This window comes from Natator depressus, chromosome 6, assembly GCF_965152275.1.
Source record: "Natator depressus isolate rNatDep1 chromosome 6, rNatDep2.hap1, whole genome shotgun sequence".
NCBI classification, from domain to species: Eukaryota; Metazoa; Chordata; order Testudines; family Cheloniidae; genus Natator; species Natator depressus.
Window position 1 is genome coordinate 68,935,732 of NC_134239.1, and position 23,340 is coordinate 68,959,071.

The window sequence follows — 23,340 nt, forward strand, 5'->3', positions numbered from 1 at the left end:
ACTTTCACCTACTCCAAATTCACTGGGGAACTTTTAGCATGTAATAGCAGGGTCCACAAAGACAATTAGTGCAAGGTAGATTTACACCCCAGCTTGCCACGCACTAACTGTTCATCTGTACAAGTCCTAAATAATCCTGATGTCCCACCTGTGAGATGAGTTAGTAAGTAATATCCCTATTTGCCATATTGGGAAACAGGCACAGCAAGGTTAAGGCAAACATTTTCAAAAATTGCTTCTGATTCTAGGTTTTTCTATTCTGGGGTGCCCAGCTTGAGACATGTAAGGCCTGACTTTCAGAAGTGCTGAGCACCCAGACAAAGTTGATGGGAGTGTGGGTGCTCATCACCTCTGAAAGTCAGACTCTGGATGTCAAGTTGAGTGCCCAGATATTGAGGTAACTAAAATTAGCAGCTGCTTTTGAAAATATTGATCTAAGTGACATACCCATGGACACAACAATCAAGATTAGGATTCAGGAGTTCCCAACTCCTAGTCCCGTGATCAGTTGGTGAGACAATGTCACCTCTCCTAAACCATTTAAAAAAAAAAAATCCTTGAACAGTCCCACTGCTTTGACTACAGTTTCACTCTCACCCTCTCTCTGATTTAAATGAGGTTGAGGCTTAGTAAACTTATTTGAAAATGTGTGCTATTATGACTGTAGATTAATTTTTATAATGAGTTAAATTATAAATGTTGTTTTTTTTAAAATGCCACTATTGGTAGGGTGTCCTAGTTGAAGTCTACAGAACTGCTATAGTCAAAGATCAGTATATTGAAAATTAAAGCCTTGATGTTGGTAACGCTTAAGCAGTTATGGAGCGTTATTTGTATAAATTGACTTCAATGGGACTAGTCGTGCTTTTGGGGATGGGGTGGTGGGTAAGTTTGCTTTGGCACTCAATCGTTCCAGCTCCTAAGTAGATTTGTTTGAATAGCATTAAAGTGCACTTTACTTCTTTAGTAGTGGAAAATAGCACAGCATAACAGTTTCAATCCAATATTGTTGTAGAAAGTTATTTTCTGATACTAACCTCCTGCCTCTAATGAAGAGAAGTGGAGATCTTTATTTTTCAAGAAATCTCAGTAACAACATTGCATTAATTTTTTTTGGCATGCAAATTTGGTTATACTTGGAAAAGTGGCTGTAAAAAATCACCGAGGGGCTCTGTATATTCTTTGAACTATTTCCAGATTTATTAAGTTTACAAAACAAAACCTGACTTTTCTAATTGTCATTGCTGCAAATTGCATTTACAATCTAAAAATCGCAATACATTTTCTGCGTCTTGCATCATCACCCATAATACACAGAGATGGTCACATGCCACATAATTATAAAGATGGGGTTTGTTTGCAAAAATAAGTGTGTAGAATTTTTGAGCACCTGAACCTGTGTTTGGCTCTGAGTTTTGGTTTGAGCTACTTTGTAGTGAGAAAGTAATAAAATTTCTAAGTTTGATCTTGCTTGGTAATTCTGTTGATCCATAATAGAATAGTGCATGCTTTTTTGATGGCTGTCATCTTGGCTTGATGCACAGAGGATTGAACTGGGAACTTCCAGAGCTAAAAGCATAAACTCCTACAGTTTGACCTAAATCTTTCTAATTGGGGGCCTAACAGTCTCTCATCCTCTGCAGATTGAATAGAGAGTGGGAACTGTAACACACTCACTCACTCACTCACTCGTCAGTTACACTCTCTCATAGCTGTGTTAGCTGAAAATGCTTATGTACAACAAATAAAAATTGCCTGCTGGAGAAGTAAGCAGACATGACTCTGCCCAAAGGGTGCAGATTAGCTGAGTCATATGCCATTTTTTATTGGTGTTTTGAAATGCTGTTGTAGCCATCCCAGGATACTGGAGAGAGACGGTGGATGAGGTAATATCTTTTAGTGGATCAACTTCTGTCAGTGAGAGTCAAGCTTTTGAGCTGAAGAAGAGGTCCATATAGCTCCAAAACTTGTCTTTCACCTGCAGAAGTTGGTCCAATAAAAGTTGTTATCTCACCAACCTTCTCTCTCATTTTTTCTTGCTCACATTTCTGAATATAATTACACTTTAAAAAAAGCAAACGATCTCTCGAGTATATAACCTAATATGAAGATTGCCTTATAGGCAAAGCTTCTGGGTGAACCTGGACCTGGTTCATATTCTTTCTAATGGTCAGAGATTATCTTGTTCTGTGTCTGATTTTTTATTTTTTTTAAAGGCTCAGGAGGAGCTGGATGTAGAATTCTACTTAGAAAAATGGTGAGTCTGATCATCTAAATACACTGCTCAATGTAAATGTGCATTGTTAATACACTGTTTTAGAATACAGTGATGGTCTCCCACCTCTTACAATTCTTTGCATTATTTCTGAGCTTAGGTATAAATGCCTTCAAGGCTATGGCATCCTCAGCCTTAGGGCACTGGCACAGTGCTCTGGAATATCACTTTGCTGGAATCTTGTTGCTGCGGCGTCGCAATAAGGGGAAATCACAGTATTGGAGTCTATCTGCCATTGCTGTGGTGAAGCTCGTGTTGATGAAGTCTTAGCTTGCAATGGAAGGTTACTGCAGTAATTCCTGTAATACAATTAACAGTACACCTGCCTATCCAGAATACCTTTTTAAAATTTGGTCTCCTTCCGTTTGAGACCAGCCTCCCTTCTGGAAACTGAGGTGGGAATCAGTGTGTGCGCGTGACAGCTGCACAAAGCCAGGAAGCAGTTTCTCCTTTAATAGTGAAATTTTTTCCATTGCCCTATGAAGGAAATGTTTACTGAGCTGCCATTCTCAGTGTCCGATTACAGATCGTAAGCACACAGGGTGCCTCCAAGCACTCAGTATAGAAAGGGAGGTGTGAGGGGCATCAAAATGAGGGACCAATGGCAAATTAAAATCAAAACTAATTCCTATTTACCCTTTACCTTCACAGCTCAGATGTCCCTACTGAGATCCTCACCAATGGTGTCCTTGTGGTGAGTGAGTGGGGATAATGGTTATGCATTAGAGAATTGTTACTTAATGCAGCTTTCAGTGGTTCAACAGGGGATGAGCATTTCAAAATTAGAGGGTTCTCAAAATCTATGCACCTCATTTCCTCTACTTCACGTGTCCCTTCTTGCATTTGCTTTTATAAAAATATTAACCTGGATTTCTGGAAATTAGGCTACTGTCCTGTGATGGGGGGTTATTCTTTCCAGTAGCGCAGATGGCTTCATAGCCAAGAAAGGACGCTGTTTCAAAACCATGCCTTTGGAGCATCAGTGGATATTTTGCTGACCCCTCTATCCTCCAGTACTTGACACTTACCTGCTACCCTCTTTCCTGTACTCCTTTGAACTTTTGTAATAAGCAAGTTCAGCATACATTTTTGTCCAGTCATTTCTTATTAGTAATAGTAAATGGGATAAATCACTGGAGCGTTGGCTGCTGAATCTGAAATTTGAAGCCACAGGGCCTGATCTCAGGCAATCTCTCTAAGTTTCCAGAGAAAATGATAGTATGAAAATGGTATCTTTATATAGTGAAGAATCCCAATCACACATGAAGGATGAAGGGAAGGACTGGCTAGCTAAGAAAATTAACAGGATAGGAGGATATGGAGTGGAGCTGATCCAAAAAGCTTAGGCTGAAGCATTTTCTATTGGAGAATGAAGTGCCATTGAAATTGAATGCGGTGTGAAATCATGCTGGTTTCACTGAAATTTCATCTTGAAGAAAAATTGGGTGTCAAGGTGTGGGGGGAAGAAATATTTTGATCAATCAGAAATGAAATATTTTTTAAGAATTTTCTTTCATGGAGAATTGTGAAATTTTTGGGTTTTGTTCTGATTTAGAATGAAGCCAAACTCCGAAATCTCAAAATCCTCCCCACAATGGAATTTCCATCCTCTACACAGCTCTAATATGGAGCATTTTGCTTCTAGGTCACTGACTGTAATTCAGCCTAGGTAAATCATGACTGAAAATAACTTGAGGCTGCCTAATAGCCTGTACGTGAACTGAATGGGTGGGGATCAATTAATTTCCTAGTGCAGTCATTCTGAAATCTTTTCCTTCTATAGGCCGATTCATAAGAGCATGGACCTACACCTCCCAGCATGTCAGTCTTCCGTTTAAGCAACTGCTTGGTTCAATGTGTTAAGGAAGTGTGATTCCCAGCTCACATAGACGTACCTGCACTCGATGTGCTCAAGCTAGCGTGCTAAAAATGGCAGTGTAGCCTGGGTAGCATGAGTGGTGGCTTGGCCTAGCCATTTCAGTCTGTACCCAGGTGTTCTGGGCTGGTATGTATTCACCTGTGCTACCCTGGCTATGCTGCTATTCGTAGCGTTGTTGTTTTGAGCAGAACTAGAGTGGATACTTCTGCATGAGCTGGGAATCACCCCTTCCAGCTCAAAGGTAGACATGTATCCTCTCTGTGGGGACCAGTAGAGTTGTGGAGGAATGTTGATGATTTAATAAAATTTAATGAGCACAGTTAACTTCAGTGTAGTCCCTTGTCTGCAGTCTCATCAGAGAAGCCAAGGACTGAATGGAGTGGGAAACTGACCTCCTTTCTCTCCACATGGTCATTCGAAGGCAGAGTTCTGAGATTACAGTGTAAGAGGTCTTGGCATAGGCAGAGATGGTGCAGTTTCTGTGAATTGTGGGATGGGTGGCAAGCTATTTTTCCCTTCTGTGCAAAGCTGGCTGTTTGCTCAGCTTGTATTTGAGTTCCATTCTGTTTTGGATCTAAATACAAATCAAGCCAGCTTTTAGTTTCCCCAAATTTTTGGGGAGGAAAGAGATTGAAGTGTAATACACACACACACACACACACACACACACACACACACACACACACACACACACACACATGTATCCATTTGTGTTCAGATCCGTGTGTGTGTGTGTATGTATATATATATTTTTGGATCTGAACACAAAGCACATTCTTAGTAAGTTTAAATAAAAAAATAGAAAAATGGAGGTGTATCCTGACAGTCTGTAGCTGTGTAGAATAGGTTGTGAGGAAGATATGGTGTAGGGAAGTGATTTTCAGTTAAAAAACAACAATCCTTGCCCTACAAACCCTGTCCATTTGAAGGAACAAATCTATCCCCTAAACCTTTGTTTTGCTACAGGATCAATGCTCTAAACCACTTCCTATTGTCACTGGATTATGCTTCAGTGGGGAAATGAAGCAAACCTCATAACCAGAGCTGTGTTTTTCCAAATAGGCTCATCCCTGCCTGTGTCTCCAAGGTGTAATCAACCAAGATGAGAAGTCAAAGCAGAGTGAAAAGGGTAGGTCTGCTTGTGTATTTCAAGGAAGAGCTACTCTCTGTTGCTTGCTCATTAGCACATCCATTCTATCCTGGAGGAAGTTTGGATCCTCACCTGAATTTTGCCTCTTGCTATCTAATTCTAAGGAGCTTTGCTTCACTGTCCATGTAACACATTGTTGTCTACTACTTTCTTTCAAGAAGTGGCTTTTTAATAAATCTGTTAAAAAAAAAATAAAAATTGAATGATATTGAATCTTTTCCATCAAGTGCCATATGAAAGAGAACTTGGGGACTTCAGTTTTTGTCTCTGTGGTCTGACTGTTACTTCTAATAGCATTCTCTAGTTTTCGATGTGTGTTTCAGTGACTCTTCTGACCTAAACCTCTCATTCCTACTGTCAGGGAGCTGTCAGATCAAGCTATCAATGTTGGGGGCCTATGAGAAACAGCTGTGCATTCCCTGCAGGCTGGACAATGATCAAGATTTTGGGACCCCATTTGTCTTCCATGTAGACAAAGAAATGTGTCCAGACCTGGAGGTGGAACTGGAGCAAACAATAACTGTCTTGCAGGTGAGCATGTGTGTTGACATCTACGTAGCCTACCAACCGCTTTTGGAACAAATCCATTCCGAAGCAAGGTGTGTCCTGATCCATGAAATAGACGGAGGAGTAATTTGCACTGACTTATGGTTATGATCATCACGCCAGGAATTTCTTTAGAGGAAACCAATTTTTGGTTTGCCATTGTATAGCAGTCAAATAGATACTGGTGCTGAAAGCAATTTTTTCATGGAGTACTGGCAGTTACAGATGGGGATGGTAGTGCTGCCTATTATGAAGATTCCCTGACACTTCCCATTATAAGATCCTCTTTTCAGTGGCCTATAACTTTGTCAGACTTTAATTGTTCAGTCTGAAATTTTCCATGTTGGGTATCAGCCTTAGGCTGGATTCTTTTAGAAAATTTCAGACTAAGCAGTTCAGCTGTTTCTGAGATCAAGGTAAGGGAAAAACATGTTTTTGACCACGTTAAGAAAAATAAACAAATAAAAAATCTGGAAACCTTTTCTTTGAACAGCTGTAGTGCTCCCATGCTTTTCACAAGGGACATTAAATTCGGCAGTGAATGGTCTTTGTCTCAGGATGTGCCTTTTGCCATCCCTGTGAAAATCCGCCTAAATTTGGCCAAGTTATAGAAATCACAGTTTGCACATGCTCTGAGACTTTTTTGATATTAAACTGCTAAAATCTCCAGAGATTCCATCCTCACTGAGCATTGTTGAGCCTCTCACAGCTACTAGTGCTGACCAGACTGCACATGCATCATCCCCACCGTGTGACTGAGAATACTCCCTACAGCCCAGGACTACAGGGGCAAAAATGGACTTATCCTGTGTGTAATGGCTGCTTTCAGTGAGGCTGGGCACTGAAACTGAGAGCAAGGGAGCCTCTCTCCCTTATGCTCTCAGTGACTCCTTCCCTGCTGGCACCCTGGCAATGTGGAGGAGGAAGCCATCTGATCTGAATGCAGAGAGGATAAAAGTTGGAGCAGTGTGGAAGTGGGGTGGGAAAGGACTAGACTGGAACAACGAGTCCGGTGAGACTGGGCCTGGAATTGTGAAGAGAAGAGTGGGTGTGAATGAGACAGAGGTGGAATGGAAAAAAAACCCCAGTATGTGATTGTGTAATTATTAAAGACTGCGTCACAGGCAGAAGGGGGCTAAATTAAAGTTGTATGGACGTCCTTAACTTTTAAGTGCTTGAATTTCCAACCTTAATAAAGTTCTTGTCACACTGTGCCGTGCGTACACACCCCCACCCCACCCACCCACACTAGTGTGGTATAGAAAAAAAGTTTTATCAGCATGAATTTAGTTGTGCAAATAAAGATCAAACCTTTATGCTATGCTAGCATATATTGGGTGTGTGATACATGCTACAGAAAAACTATTTTACAATTTTTAAACATAAATATTCTATTGGGATTGGTTTTTTGCATCCCTCCCTTGTACAAGGTGCTTCAGTTACCATGAATCAAATTCTGTAGGCATTGAAGGAGCTTTGCTTTACTGGCTATGTAAAAAATGAATCTCCCAAAAAGAAGTAAAATAGCTTTTCTAGACAAAATGTCATGACTCTAGAATCTGATATCAATGGACCTTCCAGGGCCAGAATGAAGTGCTGTTTGAAACAGGTCACAGTATACTGGACTTCAACCCTGTTAGGAATACAGCACTGCATATTGCCCATTACTGGCTTCAGACCAGGGCAACTCTTTTGGAGGAAAACTCCCCATTTGGGGGCGAGAGAAACATTTTTGTGGCAGGTTGATTTTGAAAAGAGAGCAGTTAGATTTTTGAAGTTATTTAGAGGTTTGGAATGATGGAAATAGTCCCAAGAAAGAAGGCTTGGTGGACAGAGAGCCTGTAAGGTGGTCAAAAGTACATGATATCATAAGACGTTCTTCTGAAGCGTTGTAGTGAGTTGCAGTATGTGAATAACTCCACTTTGTGACAGTTCTGGTTCTATATTTTCACAGGTGAAATTACTATTTTAATGAAAACTATTTTTCCATGACTGTAGAATTACTCTTCTTTTTGTTACTAGGATGAAATAAGCTCTGATCTGGAAAAGCACACTACACTTCTGGGACAGGGGACTATACCAGTTAAATCACTTCCGGTTGGACAGAAAGTAGACAAGGCTATTCCTTTAGGAGAGGTAATCCACTAATATTTTTGTGTGTATTTTAATACTCTTGGGATAAAGGTTCCAACATTTAGAAGTAGGCATTTCTAAAGTTTGGGACTAAAAGCCTGTGTTGCCATAACTGAAGACTTAATTGAACTCTTGACAGCTACCAAGGTTTGCTGTCATTTTTAAAATTAACACCTCAAGAAGACAGTGTTTCTCAGAAGTGCTATTTTCAGGGCTGATTCCTGCAAAATAAGCGTCAAAGCCCATCAGCTTGCAGAAGGAAGGGAAAAATTAAATAGACTGTGAAAGAGAGGAAGGAAAAGCCAAAAGTTCACAAGAGGAATAATACTTGCAATCTTCCCCTGTCCTCCAACTTTATATTACTCTAGTATAACCGCTTTTAAGAGAAGTCTATTTGCACTAAAACAGTCACAGGGAAAAAATCAGGTGTGCTGTGTATTTGCTTTTGTTGGTGGAAGTGCTTATCTTGCATAATATTTGATGATAATGGTGAAGGCATTCTCCATGCCCTGTTAGTAGGCTCACCTGTGAAACTACCTTTTGGTTCAGGGATTTATTGTATTTTTCCAGGGACAAAGTTTGGATCTGAGAGTGAAGGCTGAAAAGAGGTGAGTCAGAGCCTTGTATGTTCATTGCAGATCCTATGATGAGGAAATATTTTACATTCATGGTGAATGATCTGGGTGACTGTGTTAACTGCTCCTGAAGTACATTCATTTTACTAGAGACTTTCTTGGGTTGAATGAAAAAATGAAATCTTGTTGGATATTTTTCTTCTGCTAACCAAATTCTATTTTGATTTTCACTGTGAAATTATTCTTTGTTGCACTGGTCTCAGGATAAGGCCTGAAATCTGAACAAATTTTTCATAAATTCCTTGGGATTAGGCCTCAGAAATGAACAGCTAAATGTGCAAACATAAAGTGGCTGTTTTGTATTTTTACTACTGCTAATGTACCCAAAATGTGCTGGGAGCTGTATAGACAAAGAGGAAGAGACAGCCCCTGGCACAAAGAGCTTTACAATCTTAAAATAAAAAAAAAAGTTGAGGAAAGGATTAGTGCATAGAATCAAAACAGATCAGGATAAGGGTTAGATTCATGTTTTGTTAGTTCTATTTTTTTTAAATTATAAGTTATCCCTAATTGCTTCTTAACATAGCCTTATTTGTTTCTGATCCAGCCCTCATCTACAAACCCACAGTAAGATGTTTTCTTCTCTTAAACCAACTAAAATCCTTTTAAAACTATCATCTTAATCCTGACACCTTCCTTCACTGTACTTCTCACAGTGAACCCAGCCTTTCAACCTGCATCCTCCCCCTACCTCCCTCTGAGACTCTACTCCTCTGCTAAAGACATAGATTCATAGATATTTAGGTCAGAAGGGACCATTATGATCATCTAGTCTGACCTCCTGCACAACGCAGGCCACAAAATTTCACCCACCACTCCTGCAAAAAACCTCACACCTATATCTGTGCTATTGAAGTCCTCAAATCGTAGTTTAAAGACTTCAAGGAGCAGAGAATCCTCCAGCAAGTGACCCGTGCCCCATGCTACAGAGGAAGGCGACATCCCCAGCCCACGCCCAGTTATGTTTCTTTAAACCAATCATAACTTTAATTTTGTTTGTATGAAACTATTAAATCCTGGTCTTTGGACACTGTAGGATTGAATTTACTACAAACCAAAATAGTAAGGATGAGTGAAGTTCACTTTTAACCAAAAAATGCTCTTCTGTTTTTTTAACTGAATAATGGTTGTCATGTTTCATGTTTGATACAGTGATTTGACTGTGAGCCTAGAATATTTGCTTAAAGAAGATTATCACACACCCTTTTTCAAGGGGTTTCAAACCCTTTAGATTTATGAAAACTCCTAATTTCTTTTTAACCCCTGTTTCTGTAATCAGCACTTGGGATCTTGATGTACGCCTTGGTTTTGACCTCTGTGAAGCAGAGAGAGAATTTTTGGACAAGAGGAAGAAAATAGTTTCTCAGGCACTAGTGAAGACACTTAAGTTAAGAGAAGCCCCTGGGAAAGATGAGGTATGAAGCACAGTGTTTAGAGATGGCTGTAGAGCCACTGTGACTGGTAATCATTTAAACATTGAGGGCTCTTTGCAGGTAAACAACAGGACTTTCCTCCATTCACAGAACATTCACAGCATAGCCCATGGTGAGTTTCTCTTTAGAAACCTAGAATTTTGAGAGCTAGATTTTGGTATCTTTTTCAGACTTTTTTGGTTTTTTTGTAGGTGTTCCTTTTATGGAACAAAAAGTAATTTTAACAAAAACCCAACAATTTTTCCAAGAAGGTTGATGAAAATTTCTGGGGTTTGAGGTTCCAGAACTTCTTTGGATTCTCTCCTCTAGAGCTACTGCATCATGTGCTGTCAGGATAGTTCTGAGATGTTAAAAGAAAGCCAGCCTTTGGACCCAGCAAAGCTCATGGTTGTAACCTGACCCCCATTTTGAGGGACTTGGGACTGTAGGAAAGGGCAGAAGGAATGTCAGTGTGTACAGTGCCTGGTACAATAGTCCTGATTTCTGCTTGGGGTCTCAGGTACTAGTGCTACAGAAAGGACTGATGTATTTTTTGCTTATAACAGTGTCGGTTTCATGTGCTATCGCAAGGCGTGTGATTAAATGACTAGCATTTGGGGAACATAATATACATCACACCTCTTTTCAGCAAATGGACGACTCTCTAGACAATACTAACGATCTTTATAATACATGATCTATATCACTAAAATATCAGGCGTGATTAACTTTATACTGGAATTTAATCAGCATATTAACAGGAGTATAACTATTCCTGTGTTTTAGGGGCCTTATCCTTACATAGTAGAGAGTAAATATAAAATTAAACAGCAGATCAAAAATTAACTAGGAATGTGTCCTTCCCTGGTTTCTCGCCCCTCTGCAGGTCCCAGTGGTTGCAGTTTTGGGATCTGGTGGTGGGACTAGAGCATTGACATCATTCTATGGCAGCCTGTCAGGGCTTCAGCAGCTCAGCCTTTTGGACAGCACAATGTATCTGTGTGGAATTTCAGGTTCTACTTGGTGTGTAATATGCAATGATGGTCCCTGAAACTTCTAGCTGGATAGGGTTTGTGTAGCTCCAAGGGAGATGCTAGATTTAATGCACGTAATCTTAAAAAAAAAAATAGTAGGTCCAGTATATTGCTATAGTCTATTGGACGTTGACAGTCCTTATGTTCTGGGTGGTTAAAAAGAGAGTTTCATTACTATTTTTAATACCTACAGCAGTGGGTCTTGTAGAAGCTATATAATTGCATTACAGAAAGATAACACTTTGGGGGAGATTTTCAAAAGCACAAAGAGGAAGTAGATGCTCCCATTGAGGTTTTGTGAGGGTTGGATGCTTAACTCCCATCTGTAGCTTTAAAATTCACCCCCTTTGTGGAAAAGTTATGGAAAATAACTTAATGTAAATAAATATGTACTGCTCCTCATCTAAAACTCTAGCTTCTACATTTGCGTAGGGAGGTTTGCAAAGCCAGATTCTCTGCTGTGCAGAGGAGGAAGCCAGTTACCCTGGTTCTGTTTGGAACCCCATACCTAGCTCTCAGGGCTGTTGTGAGGATGAGTTAGCTCATGTTTGTAAACTAATTAGCATTAGCTAATCTGATCTCCAGAACAACCCTGAGTGGTAGGTGAGCTGAGAGAGTGATAACAATGCGGTTGGTCTCAGGTTCCCCAGCGTATTTTAGAACTTAAAACTCCATCTCATAATGCTTGTTATCTTTAGTATTTAATCTTCTAGGTTGTCAGAGTTCTACAGTTCTCAGTTCAACACTGCAATAGTAACAATACTTAGCTGGAATTTGATGTTTAATATCATTCACTGATCTTGATCTAAATGTTTTTCAGGTGTTTGTCTGAACTGTATCAAGACACAGACTGGTCCTGTAAGGACCTCCAAGGTGCAATCAGCAATGCCAGGGATAATGTATCTAGTAGCAAAGCAGGGGCATTTTCCTCAGAACGACTGAAATATTACTTCCAGCAGCTGAACTCAATGGAGAATGATGGACGGAAAGTCTCTTTCACAGATTTGTGGGGCCTTATTATAGAGTATTTTCTACATCGGAAGGTAAAGAATTCTAGACTCTGAAGTGTATTGCTGTTTGCCTTCAAATTAGGAGCTCAACATATCCATCTTTTTGTGCTCTGGAAAATGATTTCTCTTTGTGTATGCTTAAATTGTATAGAATTGTTCTGGGGATTAGAGGAGTCTTGGGAGAAACATGGGAGTTTTTTGCCTGAGTTTTCCTATCTATAAAATGGGGATAATGATATTTACCTAATGTATAAAGCACTTTGAGATCTATGGATGAAAAATGCTATGTAAGAGCTAGGTTGAGGGGAGATATGATTTGCTCTTTATAAATATATCAGAGGGATAAATACCGGAGAGGGAGAGGAATTATTTAAGCTCAGTACCAATGTGGACACAAGAAAAAATGGATATAAACTGGCTACCAGGTGATTTAGACTAGAAATTAGACGAAGGTTTCTAACCATCAGAGGAGTGAAGTTTTGGAATAGCCTTCCAAGGGAAGCAGTGGGGGCAAAAGATATTTAAGATTAAACTCGGTAAGTTTATGGAGGAGATGGTATGATGGGATAACATGGTTTTGGTAATTAAATATTCATGGTAAATATGCCCAAAGGCCTGTGATGGGATATTAGATGGGGTGGGATCTGAGTTACCCAGGAAAGAATTTTCTGTAGTATCACAAATTGGAATCTGATTAAAACAGCAATTAACTAGTGAAGAATGCCTGTAAAATTCAAAATATCTAGGCCATATAACTATTCTAGTAAAATATAATGAGCCCTACGCTGGGGAGAGAGGAGCTTCAGAGCCTGTGATATGGTTATAGTTGAGGTTGGAAAGTGAGAGAGCTCCAGAATACTGGAGTGTGGGGCTAGATGGATCTAGCATAGCACCAAAAATATTAAGCTTTTTTTTCTTTCCCTGTTATAACCAGGAAGACTTGTCTAAGCTGTCTGACCAACAGGAAGCAGTGAAGAGGGCACAGAACCCCTATCCCATCTATGCAGCAATCAATGTGAGGCCCAATATTAGTGATGATGACTTTGCAGGTATAAATGAGACAGGTTTATTTTTCTATTTTAAAATCTGTAAATAACTCCCCTCCCCACCCCTCCGAGACTTAATTCCCTTTGCATCTCCACCTTTCCCCATTGGATAATGAGCATGAGACATGGGGTGCTGATTAGCCAGTATTTGGGAGCCCAATAGCTAATATGTCAAATTGGACACTGCTTGGCAAAGTTCACCTTCACCTATGTTCTCCTCATAGCTATATCACTGAAGATCTACTGAGGAAATTCGGCGCCAAAAAAAAAAATGTGCACAATATTTTAAAATTCTGCAAATTTTATTTGTCAAATAAATGTGGCTCTAGCGTGGCAGTGGGGAGTTCAGGCCACTGGCTGCATTGAGGTGGGAGATCATCCTGAAGACCCCAGTTCCCCAGTACAGGGACTCAGCAATGAGGCTGCACCTGACCCTGACACAGTGCAAGAGCTGGGCCCGCCCCAGAAACACCCCGGGCCCCTGCCCCTCTGTGCCCACCAGGTGTGGGTAGGCAGGCTCAGCCCAGCAGGATCCAAGTGTGGAGGGGCTTAGTGTGGGGGGATCCAGGTATGGGGTGAGAGGTTTCTCTGTGGGGCAGTCTGGGCGTGGGCAACTCAGTGGGAGATCTGGATGCACAGGGGCTCGTTGGGGGGTTCCGGGTGCAGGGGCAATGGGACTCGGCAGGGGATCCAGGTGGTGATGGTTAGGCTCAGCAGGGGGAAGGGGGCTCTGGATGTGGGGGTCTGGGTGTGGGGGCTCAGTGGGGGGGTTCGGGTGCTGGGGGACTGGGGCTTGATGGGGTGGGTGTCCTGGTGCGGCTGGCTGGGGCTCAGTTGGGTAGGGGTCTGGGTGTGGGGGGCTTGTCAGAGGGGTCCAGGTGTAGGGCTTGTCGGGGTGAGGGTTTGATGAGCCTGCTTAATGGGGGAGCCCCAGCTGCCGCCGAGGGGATGCGGCATGTCGGGCTACAGCTTCCCCCTGTGATTCCCCTATCCCCTTTTCTTCTCCATCCCCCCTCCCCTCACTCCCACATTCCTTTCCCCCTGCCCTATTCCACCCCCTTCCTTCCCCACTGCCCCTTCTCTCATTTCCCCCAGCCCCACCGCGAGCACTCATTGTTGTACAGAAAACAGGAAGGCTCCCAGCACACAGAAGGGGAGCACGACTGGCACTAGGACCCAGGAGGCTGCGTACAGCTGCGGAGTCAGTGGAGCCCGAGCGCAGCTTCCGAGCTGAGCAGCTTTGCATTTGCAGAAATGAGGGGGAGGCACTGGCACGACCCTGTGTGCCCCCCCCAGTGCCTCTAGGGCTGGCTCTAGGCACCAGCAAAGCAAGCACGTGCTTGGGGGTGGCACAATTCTAGGGGTGGCATTCCAGCCACCCTTGTATTTTTTTTTTTTCTTGGAGTGGCAAAAAAAACCTAGAGCCGGCCCTGCATATCTTGCCCCTGTTTGGGGGGCAGCATGGGATAAAGCACAAAAAGTGCCTGTTCGAAACTTGAACACGTGGGTGATGAAGGCTGGTATTGGCTGAGTGGGGAGGCAGGCATCATCTTGATACCGTATGAGAGTTGACAGGAAGCAGGCAGGTATGTTGAGAAGGGCCTTGAGTGCGAAGATGAGTTGTTTATGTGAATGGGGTTGAGAGATGCAAAGAGAGGAGTGACATGGTCAAAGCAATGGGCTAGGGAAATGACCTTTGCAGCAGCATTCTGAATTGACATGAATGGGGCAAGATGGGATTTGTGAAGGCCAGAGGAAAGGATGATGTGGTATTTGAGATGTAGGGTGATGAGCACCTGGAGGAGAGTTTTAGTTGATGGTGGATAGGAAAGGCTGTGTTGTAGAGATGTTATGCAGAAAGAATTGGCAAGAGTTAAACGCAATCTAGATGTGGGAATCTAGAGAGAGCAATATTTCTGCAATGAGCAATACTCATTGCACTGTTGTGAGCTATCTTGACAAGATTGCTCCTGTAAACTTACTTGTTTTACTTGGGAAATAATGTGGCCAAGTGGATCTCTTGACTGGGACTCAGGAAACCTGGGCTCTTTTCCCATCTCCACCACTAGATTGCTGGGTGACTTTGGGCAGGTACCTCACCTCTTTATGCTTTGGTTTCCTCAGATGTAAAATAGGCACAACAAGCTCTACTGATGAAAGGTGTCGAAGAGCCAGGTATATTTGTTAATGTTAATAATGGGTTAAATGAAGGATTTTAGTGATAAAATAGCAATGAGGGTTGGGTAACTGGCCCAAATAGATCTCAGAAGGGGTAGGCTTTGGAAAAATAAATGTATTTATGGTTTGAACTCTGTCATGGGGTCATTTTCAATAATATTTTAGGCAGATACCACTGTTAAGTTCTGGTATGGCTTAATAACGCTCTGTGCTATTGTTTTTAAATGGCCGTATATTATTTCACAACTTAATGACACCAAAAAGAAATACTTAAAAATTGCTGCTCAGAAAAATGAATCTCAAAAATGTGGAATTGCTGGTGAGCTTCAACTAATGTTTTCATCGTTGAACAATGTAACACAGTGGGAGTAGCGTAGGGCTGGCTCACCATGTTGTAAGGTTTCTGTCATGGACCAAATTGGGAGATAATTGATTGGGACTGGGTGGTTAACCAGTTAACAAGGGGATTCAGAATGTTAGCTGGGAACTGTTAAATGGGAGACAGGAGGGGAAGGCTGGAAGGATGGGCAAAGAAGCTCAGGATCTCAGAGAGGTGAGACTTCTTCCCCCTTCACTTTCCTTTCCTGTGCCAGAGGGGTGCTTTGAAGCTGTCCCTTATGGTGATGGGACATGAAGCTGTCTAAGATGTTGTAAATCAAGTACACTGTGGTGAACTTACGTAAGTGTGTGTGTGAGGGCTGCTTGCAAAGAGAAATCCAGGGTGAGGGAGCCCATTCTGTGACACACATCTAGACAGTCAAGTTGCGCTCATTGTCATAATTGTGAGATATAGTGAGAAATTCTCAGTTGTGGTATAGCTAAGGAGCTCTCATCCGAGAGGGTTACCCCTCCCCAGTTCTAGATGTTAAATCCTTTTTCTCTTCCCCTCCGTACCCAAATGTGTGTGAAACCTGAATAGCTGAGCTTAGTGCAGGGACTATTCTTGGAGGAAGTGGAGGTGCTCTTTGGTGGCTGCTGCAGTCCTGAGACAGCAATCGTTCCTGCTGCTCTTGTGCCCCTACTCTGCAAGGGACAATGGCTGGTGGATCTGCATGCTAGTGGTTTAATTAGTCTCCAAACCTTGCTGCACAGGGAGTTCCTACAGAGCCTCTCTGGAAGATCCAACTATCTGTTCCCCCAAGACAGCCACGCTAGTTCTACTATATATGGGGTTTTACGGGGGAAGGAATTGCTGATAGGTGATGCTGGAAGAAGCAGAGACTCGTCGTTAACGACTCCTATAAGAATAGGCTAATGAGACTATACACTTCAGAGTATTCCTGAGATAACTGTTGATCTGCTGTCTTTCTCTCAGAGTGGTGTGAGTTCACTCCCTATGAGGTTGGATTTCGCAAGTATGGAGCCTTTGTCCGAACAGAAGACTTTGACAGTGAGTTCTTCATGGGGCGGCTGATCCGGAAATGTCCTGAGCCCAGGATCTGCTATCTGCAGGGTATATGCTAATGCTACTGGTTTTGAAGGGGAAATAGGAAAGCTTCATCTAGTGTCAGAACCTGCTCATGCCTCAGTTTCCCCCTTGCTCAGTTAAACAAACCACCATAACTGGTGCTCTTAAGTACTCACCCCTTCTTGGGATCTGACTTATTAATATAAAATAGAATCTCTCAGCCTTTTCCTCAAGGCTTAGTAGTCCATTATGCCCCCAGGGGTTCCCAATACTCTTGTTGGGATATTGCTCGTGGTAAGGGTTGCAAACTTTCTAATTGCACAAAACTCAACACCCCTGCCCTGCCCCCACTCGCTCCATCCCCTTCCCTCAGTCGTTTGCTCCCCCCTACTCTCACTCACTCTCACCGGGCTGGGGTAGGGTGTTGGGGTGTGGGAGGGGGGTATGCGCCGAAGGTTACAAATGGATGCAACATCAGAGACAGAATTTGCATTTTGCATCTCTGCTATTCTTTTCTCTCCCCTTTTATGTGTGTTTGTCTTGTTTTGTTTTTAGCAAACAGGACTGAACTTCAGTAACAGTTCCAGCCTATCTCAATTAACATCTTCTCTTTTCCCCAAAAGGGACAGTTATTACTATCTTAATATCATCTAAAAGACTGTCAAACAAAGGGGTTTCCTTATAAAATCTCTCTATACCTAAAGGAAAAGGGGATAAGAGTGATGGTTAAAATAAAAGCCTTAGTTAATACTTTACATTTCAAATGCTTTACCTGTTTTTCCTTCTTTTCTATATCTTTAATAAAAGGTTGAAACGCTGTTTAATGGTGTGTTTTCCATGGTGCTAAGCAGGCTGAGGTTTCTCTATACCAGACTCTGAACCTTGTTTAAAACTCTTTATTGTTGGACAGTTTCAGGGTCATGTTAACACCTTTGACTCTTTGGGCCCATATATTCCATCAAAATTAACACAATATATCGCAGATCTCTCTTCTGGGAGTGCCCCAGACTGGGCCTGTCTGTAGAGATGTCTCCTTTAGGTCTTCCCTAGTCTTCCTCTCTCTGACAGAGTAGGCTCCCTCGTACAGGATGCCCTGGCCCTGGCCCTGGGCTACCATTACCTGATGCCTGCTCACATGACCCAACCACTGCCTGAAGCCCAAACGCATCACTTGGGAAAGGGATTATTAGGCATAGGGCTCAACTCCTCTTACAGGGCCAGCCCACTTGGTAACAGGCAGTGACCTGATGGTAGAGCCTCTATTGACTGCACTGGGTTTAAGAAGCCTACGAGGGTGTTAAATCCTTCTTTATTTCTGTTTCCATTACCCCTTCCTCTGCCTATAGGAATGTGGGGAAGTGCCTTTGCCGCAAGTCTGGATGATGTCTGTCTGAAGGTGATTGGTTCAGGACTGGGCTTTCTAGATTCTCTGAAAGATGTAATCAGAGTCATAGGTAAGGGTGTTCCGTACCCTGTAAAATAGTCAGTTTTTGTTTAAAAACTGGGTTTTCTAGAGGTTTCTTTTCAGAACGATCACACAACACATTAATGGAAGTCCAAAATTTAAGAAGTCCTGTGGAATTTCCAAGCACAGACAAGGCTCAGCTGGGCTGGATAGTTAACAGTTTCTCTAAAGCTGTATTCCACTCCCCTCTGTCATGTAGTTTCTCTCAACAATATGGCCTATATTTACACAGTAAATTAAATAATAATGGTCACCATTAACTTGTCCCTCTCACCTCCCATCCGCCACCATTCCTGGTTCCCATGACTATGATATTTTGCAACATCCCTGGGCGGTAGGAAAGTGTTGTTACGCCTGTTTTACAGATAGGGAACTGTGGCACAGAAGTGCAGAGAGGTTAAGTGACTTGTCCAAGGTCATATAGGAAGCTGATGGAAGATCTGGGAATTGAACCCATGTCTCTTGAGTCCCAGTCCTGTGTCCAAACTACAAAGAAGGAAGAAGGAAGATCAAGTGGTTAGTGTGTTAACTGGGGACTTGAGACCTGAGTTCAGTGCCCTTCTTGGCCGTAGATTTTCTCTGTAATGTTGGGCAAGTCACTCTGGGCCTCAGTTCTACATCTGTGTAAGGGAGATAATAACTCTTCCCAACCTCAAAGGGGTGCTGTGAGGATAAATACATTGAAGACTCTGAGGAGCGTAGGTATTATGGTGATGGAGAGAGGTCTATAAGTACCTTCAATAGGTAGGTAGAAAGACCATCTTTCCTCTCGGTCGGCATTTGTCATACCACAGTGTTAGGTTTCACTACACTATTTCCCATTTGTAACTATAAGAAATACTGTAGTGAATGTTCAGGATTTCTTGTAACTGTTGTCCCCGTATGAGAGCATATCCATGATGTCATGTGGTGACAGTTTTCATTGGCAACAGTTTGGAATGGTTACATGACTCATGAGTGAGATTTGAAAGACACCCTAAATGGTGAAACTTCAGTATAGACTCAGTTAATTTGGACCTCAATCTAATACATTTTTACAGTGCCCACATATATGTAGGGGGGAAAAAAACAGTCGTATGACAATAGATTGAACTTTCATTTGTGAATAGATTAGTATCTTGAAATGCTAGGCTTGAATGAGCATGCTTTTAAATATATTGTGATCTTTATCATGGTTTCTGTTATAGATGATTGCCAAAGATTCCATTTTCGGGACCCCACTCGATTAAAGACTCGTCTGGTTATACCAGGGGGACCCTTATTACAAATTTGCCAGGATTTCTTCAAGTCCCGTGTCACCTCTGGGGAAACCTTCAACTTCATGCAAGGCTTGTACCTTCACAGGGATTATGTCAACAACAGGAATTTTTTAGCCTGGAAAGGTAGCCATTTTGAAATCACTCTGTTTTGGATATTCTGTTAATATTTTAAAATTATGCATAACGTTAGCATTTTGGGCCAAATTCTTTGCTAGCGTAAGTTTGGAACAGCTCCATTGAAATCAGTGGAGTGCTGCCAATTTACACCAGCAGCAGAGAATTTGATAAAATTGGAGAACTTGTTGGCTATGAAATAATATCACCCAGCTGGTGGTACAGACCTGTTTTCGACTTTGCTTCTGGAATATCCAGAGTGGAGGTCTGATTTTGGTGTGGGAGTATAGAACATGTAATAGAGGTTTCTCCTTTAGGTCTCAGTGGTTGCTTCATTTCCTCATTTCCAAAGTTTTCCCCATCTTTTTGGCAACTAAGGTGATTTTTGTGTGTGTGTGTGGGGGGTGTCTGTTAGGTACACACCTGGATGCCTTTCCCAACCAGCTGACTCCCATGGAAGACAGCCTGTATTTGGTGGATGGTGGTTTTTCTATCAACTCTCCCTTTCCCTTGGTGCTCCAGCCAGAGAGAGATGTAGATGTCATCCTGTCATTTAACTACTCTTGGGATGCTCCATTTGAGGTGAGCAGCGTTAGATTGGGAAAGAAGCATGGAAACATACATTTTTCATGATAACATGGATCAGTCCAAGATGTTTGAACAGAGTCTCCTGAAGTAGGACACATTGTAATAAATCTAAGGCCACTCAAGACTTCAGTTGTCAGACCATGCAATTCACTGTTAACTTCATGTCACAACATGAACTTCATACGTGGAACTTCATGTGACAGTGGTGGTAAAATGCCAGTCTTTCTGCTTAAAAAGCATAGGCCCCTATCACTTTACCTAAAGGTGAATCTCCGTTAGCCGTCTAAGACTTGTGGCACACCATTGCACATTCTTATTCCATCTAGCAGAAGGCATTGTTAGGTGGGAAGATGAAGGTGGCAGTGATTTTTTTTGTGCTAACAGTGTGCTGTTTGTGCTGTTTAGAAATGTATGTTCACAAAATATTACATGCAGATAGTCAAATTCAATATGTATAATCTTGAAAGTATTCAATTTTAATTTGTAGTGTATTTTAAGGGATAACATTTATTTCCAAGTATTTTTATTTTTATTGATTTTAATATTTTCTGTAGCACCATCAAGTCTAGTTGCTGTTCAAAATATGTCTACAGAAACAGATCTATCAGATTCAGTAATAAAATCCTAATATTAGACAAACCTTATCATTATATAGTCAACACCTCCTTATTTTATTGCCAGAAAAAGGTGACAGCAACACAGTGTATTACTTGTCTATGAGCCCATCATAGGATATACTGTTAACGTTTCTTCGTTGTAATTGTTGATTTTTAATTATGAAAGCATTTTATTTGTTTTTAGCAAAGTGAGAAATCTGAGTCCAATCTTTCCAAGCTTAACTATAGGTTTGGCTATGTAAAATGATAGTGACTGACTAATTTTTCTGTTTGAAATATATTACAAAAGTAGTTTTTTAAAAATTTGCTGAATGTAATAATACTTAGGTTGTCTACACATTTACAGCAGTTTAAAAATATTTTCTGATTTTTCACAATACCCCTGTGAGGTAACTTATCCCCATTTTACAGATGAGGAAACCGAGGCAGAGAGGTTAAATGACTTGCTCAAGGTCAGAGAGGAAGCCAATGGAAAAGTTCCCAGACTTGTGATTTAGAACATGCTGCCTTTACTTTATAAAATATTTGCTACATAACATACATTAATTATGAACATTGAATAGTTTATAGTAGTGCCATAAATATAATCGTTAGAAGGAAAATATTCTCTATTTTTCTGTTTTCACTGGGTAAAACAGGACCTAACATTTGACTTTTGTTCTGTGACCACAGGTTTTACAGTTGACTCAGAAATACTGTGAAGAACAGGAAATCCCCTTTCCACAAATCATCTTGAGTGAGGAAGATGAGAAGAAGCCAAAAGAATGTTACATGTTTGTGGATGATGAGAACCCAAAAGCTCCCATCGTGCTTCACTTCCCACTGGTGAATGATACGTTCCGAAAATACAAAGCACCGGGTAAGGGAATGTGCATTAAGATCCTATGATTAAGGTATTCAGGTCTGATTAGCCAGATAGAATGCTGGACTGGCTGAACTTTCCTAACCATAAAATGTATGCAGTTATAGCTGTGCTGATCCTAGAATATGAGAGAAACAAGGTGGGTGAGGTAATATCTTTTATTGGACCCATTTCTGTTGGTGAGAGGCAAGCTTTTGAGTTTATCACAGAGCTCCTCCTCAGGTCTGGGACCTGACCTGAAGAGTAAAAGATAAAAAATATGACCAATAAGAGATACTACCTCATCCGCCTTGTTTCTCTAACCATAAAATATCACAGCTTTCTCTCACCTAGTTTCCCTGTAAGCTATTGAGCTCTATTACTTTTTTTTACAGAAAGCGCAACAGAAGTGTTTCATTTTGGTGAGGGCAGTAACAGGGCTGTCCCAAAAGCTGTTTAAAGTGTAGGGGAATCTAAATCGACAATTGATTTGCTCCTTTCTGAACCCCTTCCTTACCAAGTAGTTCTGCCACATATAATGGCTAGATGTAGATGTGAACTAATATTTCTGAGGGTTTATCCTGAGGATGTGATGGTCACTGTATTTGCATTATAAAGAGGCCTGAAATCAGTCAGTCAGCATTGCCTCAAGCATTATGATTTATGAATTCCCAGCCATTTTTCCACCTCAGAACCTGAAACACCTTTTTACTCATAGAACCCCATTTTAAAATCAAGTTTAGTTACAATAGAAGGTGTGGGGGCCTTTTCTATATTACGGTAACATGTTAAAGCCCAAGTGGCCCTGTCTACATTAGGATGTTAAAAACACATTTTAAAAACACACCTGTTATCCTAATGTGGGCGGCCCCTTCCAGGAAGAATTAACTTTGTTACCTTGGAGTCAGGTTAGTATTTCTCACCTCAGAATTATAGCTTAATCCTGTAGTGTGCCATGCTGTGATCTATTGCAACGAAACAATTTTTTTCTCTTTATCTGTGTTTTTGGAGGGTGGTGGAAGTATGAAGTGGAGACGGTATTTTGGCTCAAAGTTTGAAAGCTAAAGTATTGTGACCCTGCTCTGCGGTGCTGAAATCTCTTCTCATGCAATTTCTGACCAGGAGAGTGACCAAAAGTCAACAACAGCTGCTTAGTTGATCTGTGACCTTCATTGATGATTCAATTAAAGGATTCTAGTAAGACTTTTACAGTTTATTTTTCTCTGGTTGTAGGAGTAGAACGTGAATCAGAAGATGAGAAATCCTTTGGTGACTTTGTCATTGATGGAAAAGACTCTCCTTACCACACGCTAAATTTCAGCTTTGAGCCCTATGACTTTGACAGGCTGGTGGAAGTGAACTGCTACAATGTTCTGAACAACAAGGACATACTCCTAAAGGCCCTAAATTTGGCTCTGAGCAGGAGGAAGCTGAAGAAGGGCAATGGGCAATGAGAACCTTCTTGGCATAGGACATGGATGGACTGCAATGCACCAAAGGCATATGGTTCAAGTAGTACTCCTGGGGCAATTCTGTACCACTGTGCATGCATAATTAACAAGCCACACATTTTTAATTTTTTTTGCCCAGAAAAAAGCTTCTGCCAGAAAGTTGCTGCAGTTCTGCCTTTTGCTCACCAAGAGCGCTGTGGCGATAGGACAGAGCAGCAGCTCCCGGCCAGCTAGGAAAGAGAGAGTGCCTGCAGAACCTTCTTCACAGCACCTGTCGGGCCAGGTCAGGAAACGGGGCT

The 23,340-nt window shown here is 41.6% G+C and overlaps 1 protein-coding gene across 1 annotated transcript in view; it reads left to right on the top strand.

The window, feature by feature from the left end:
- Positions 1-23,340, top strand: part of LOC141990084 (cytosolic phospholipase A2 zeta-like) — a 38,539-nt gene extending 15,199 nt beyond the window's left edge. Inside the window, exons 5-20 of the mRNA XM_074957049.1 lie at positions 2,217-2,257; positions 2,927-2,969; positions 5,217-5,283; positions 5,666-5,835; positions 7,873-7,986; positions 8,554-8,591; positions 9,898-10,033; positions 10,917-11,053; positions 11,885-12,107; positions 13,009-13,123; positions 16,614-16,751; positions 18,053-18,160; positions 19,359-19,553; positions 19,960-20,126; positions 21,422-21,608; positions 22,824-23,340. Of these exons, the coding sequence (XP_074813150.1) occupies positions 2,217-2,257; positions 2,927-2,969; positions 5,217-5,283; positions 5,666-5,835; positions 7,873-7,986; positions 8,554-8,591; positions 9,898-10,033; positions 10,917-11,053; positions 11,885-12,107; positions 13,009-13,123; positions 16,614-16,751; positions 18,053-18,160; positions 19,359-19,553; positions 19,960-20,126; positions 21,422-21,608; positions 22,824-23,044 (2,100 nt within the window). The 3' untranslated portion in view covers positions 23,045-23,340. The remainder of the gene's footprint in view (positions 1-2,216; positions 2,258-2,926; positions 2,970-5,216; positions 5,284-5,665; positions 5,836-7,872; positions 7,987-8,553; positions 8,592-9,897; positions 10,034-10,916; positions 11,054-11,884; positions 12,108-13,008; positions 13,124-16,613; positions 16,752-18,052; positions 18,161-19,358; positions 19,554-19,959; positions 20,127-21,421; positions 21,609-22,823) is intronic.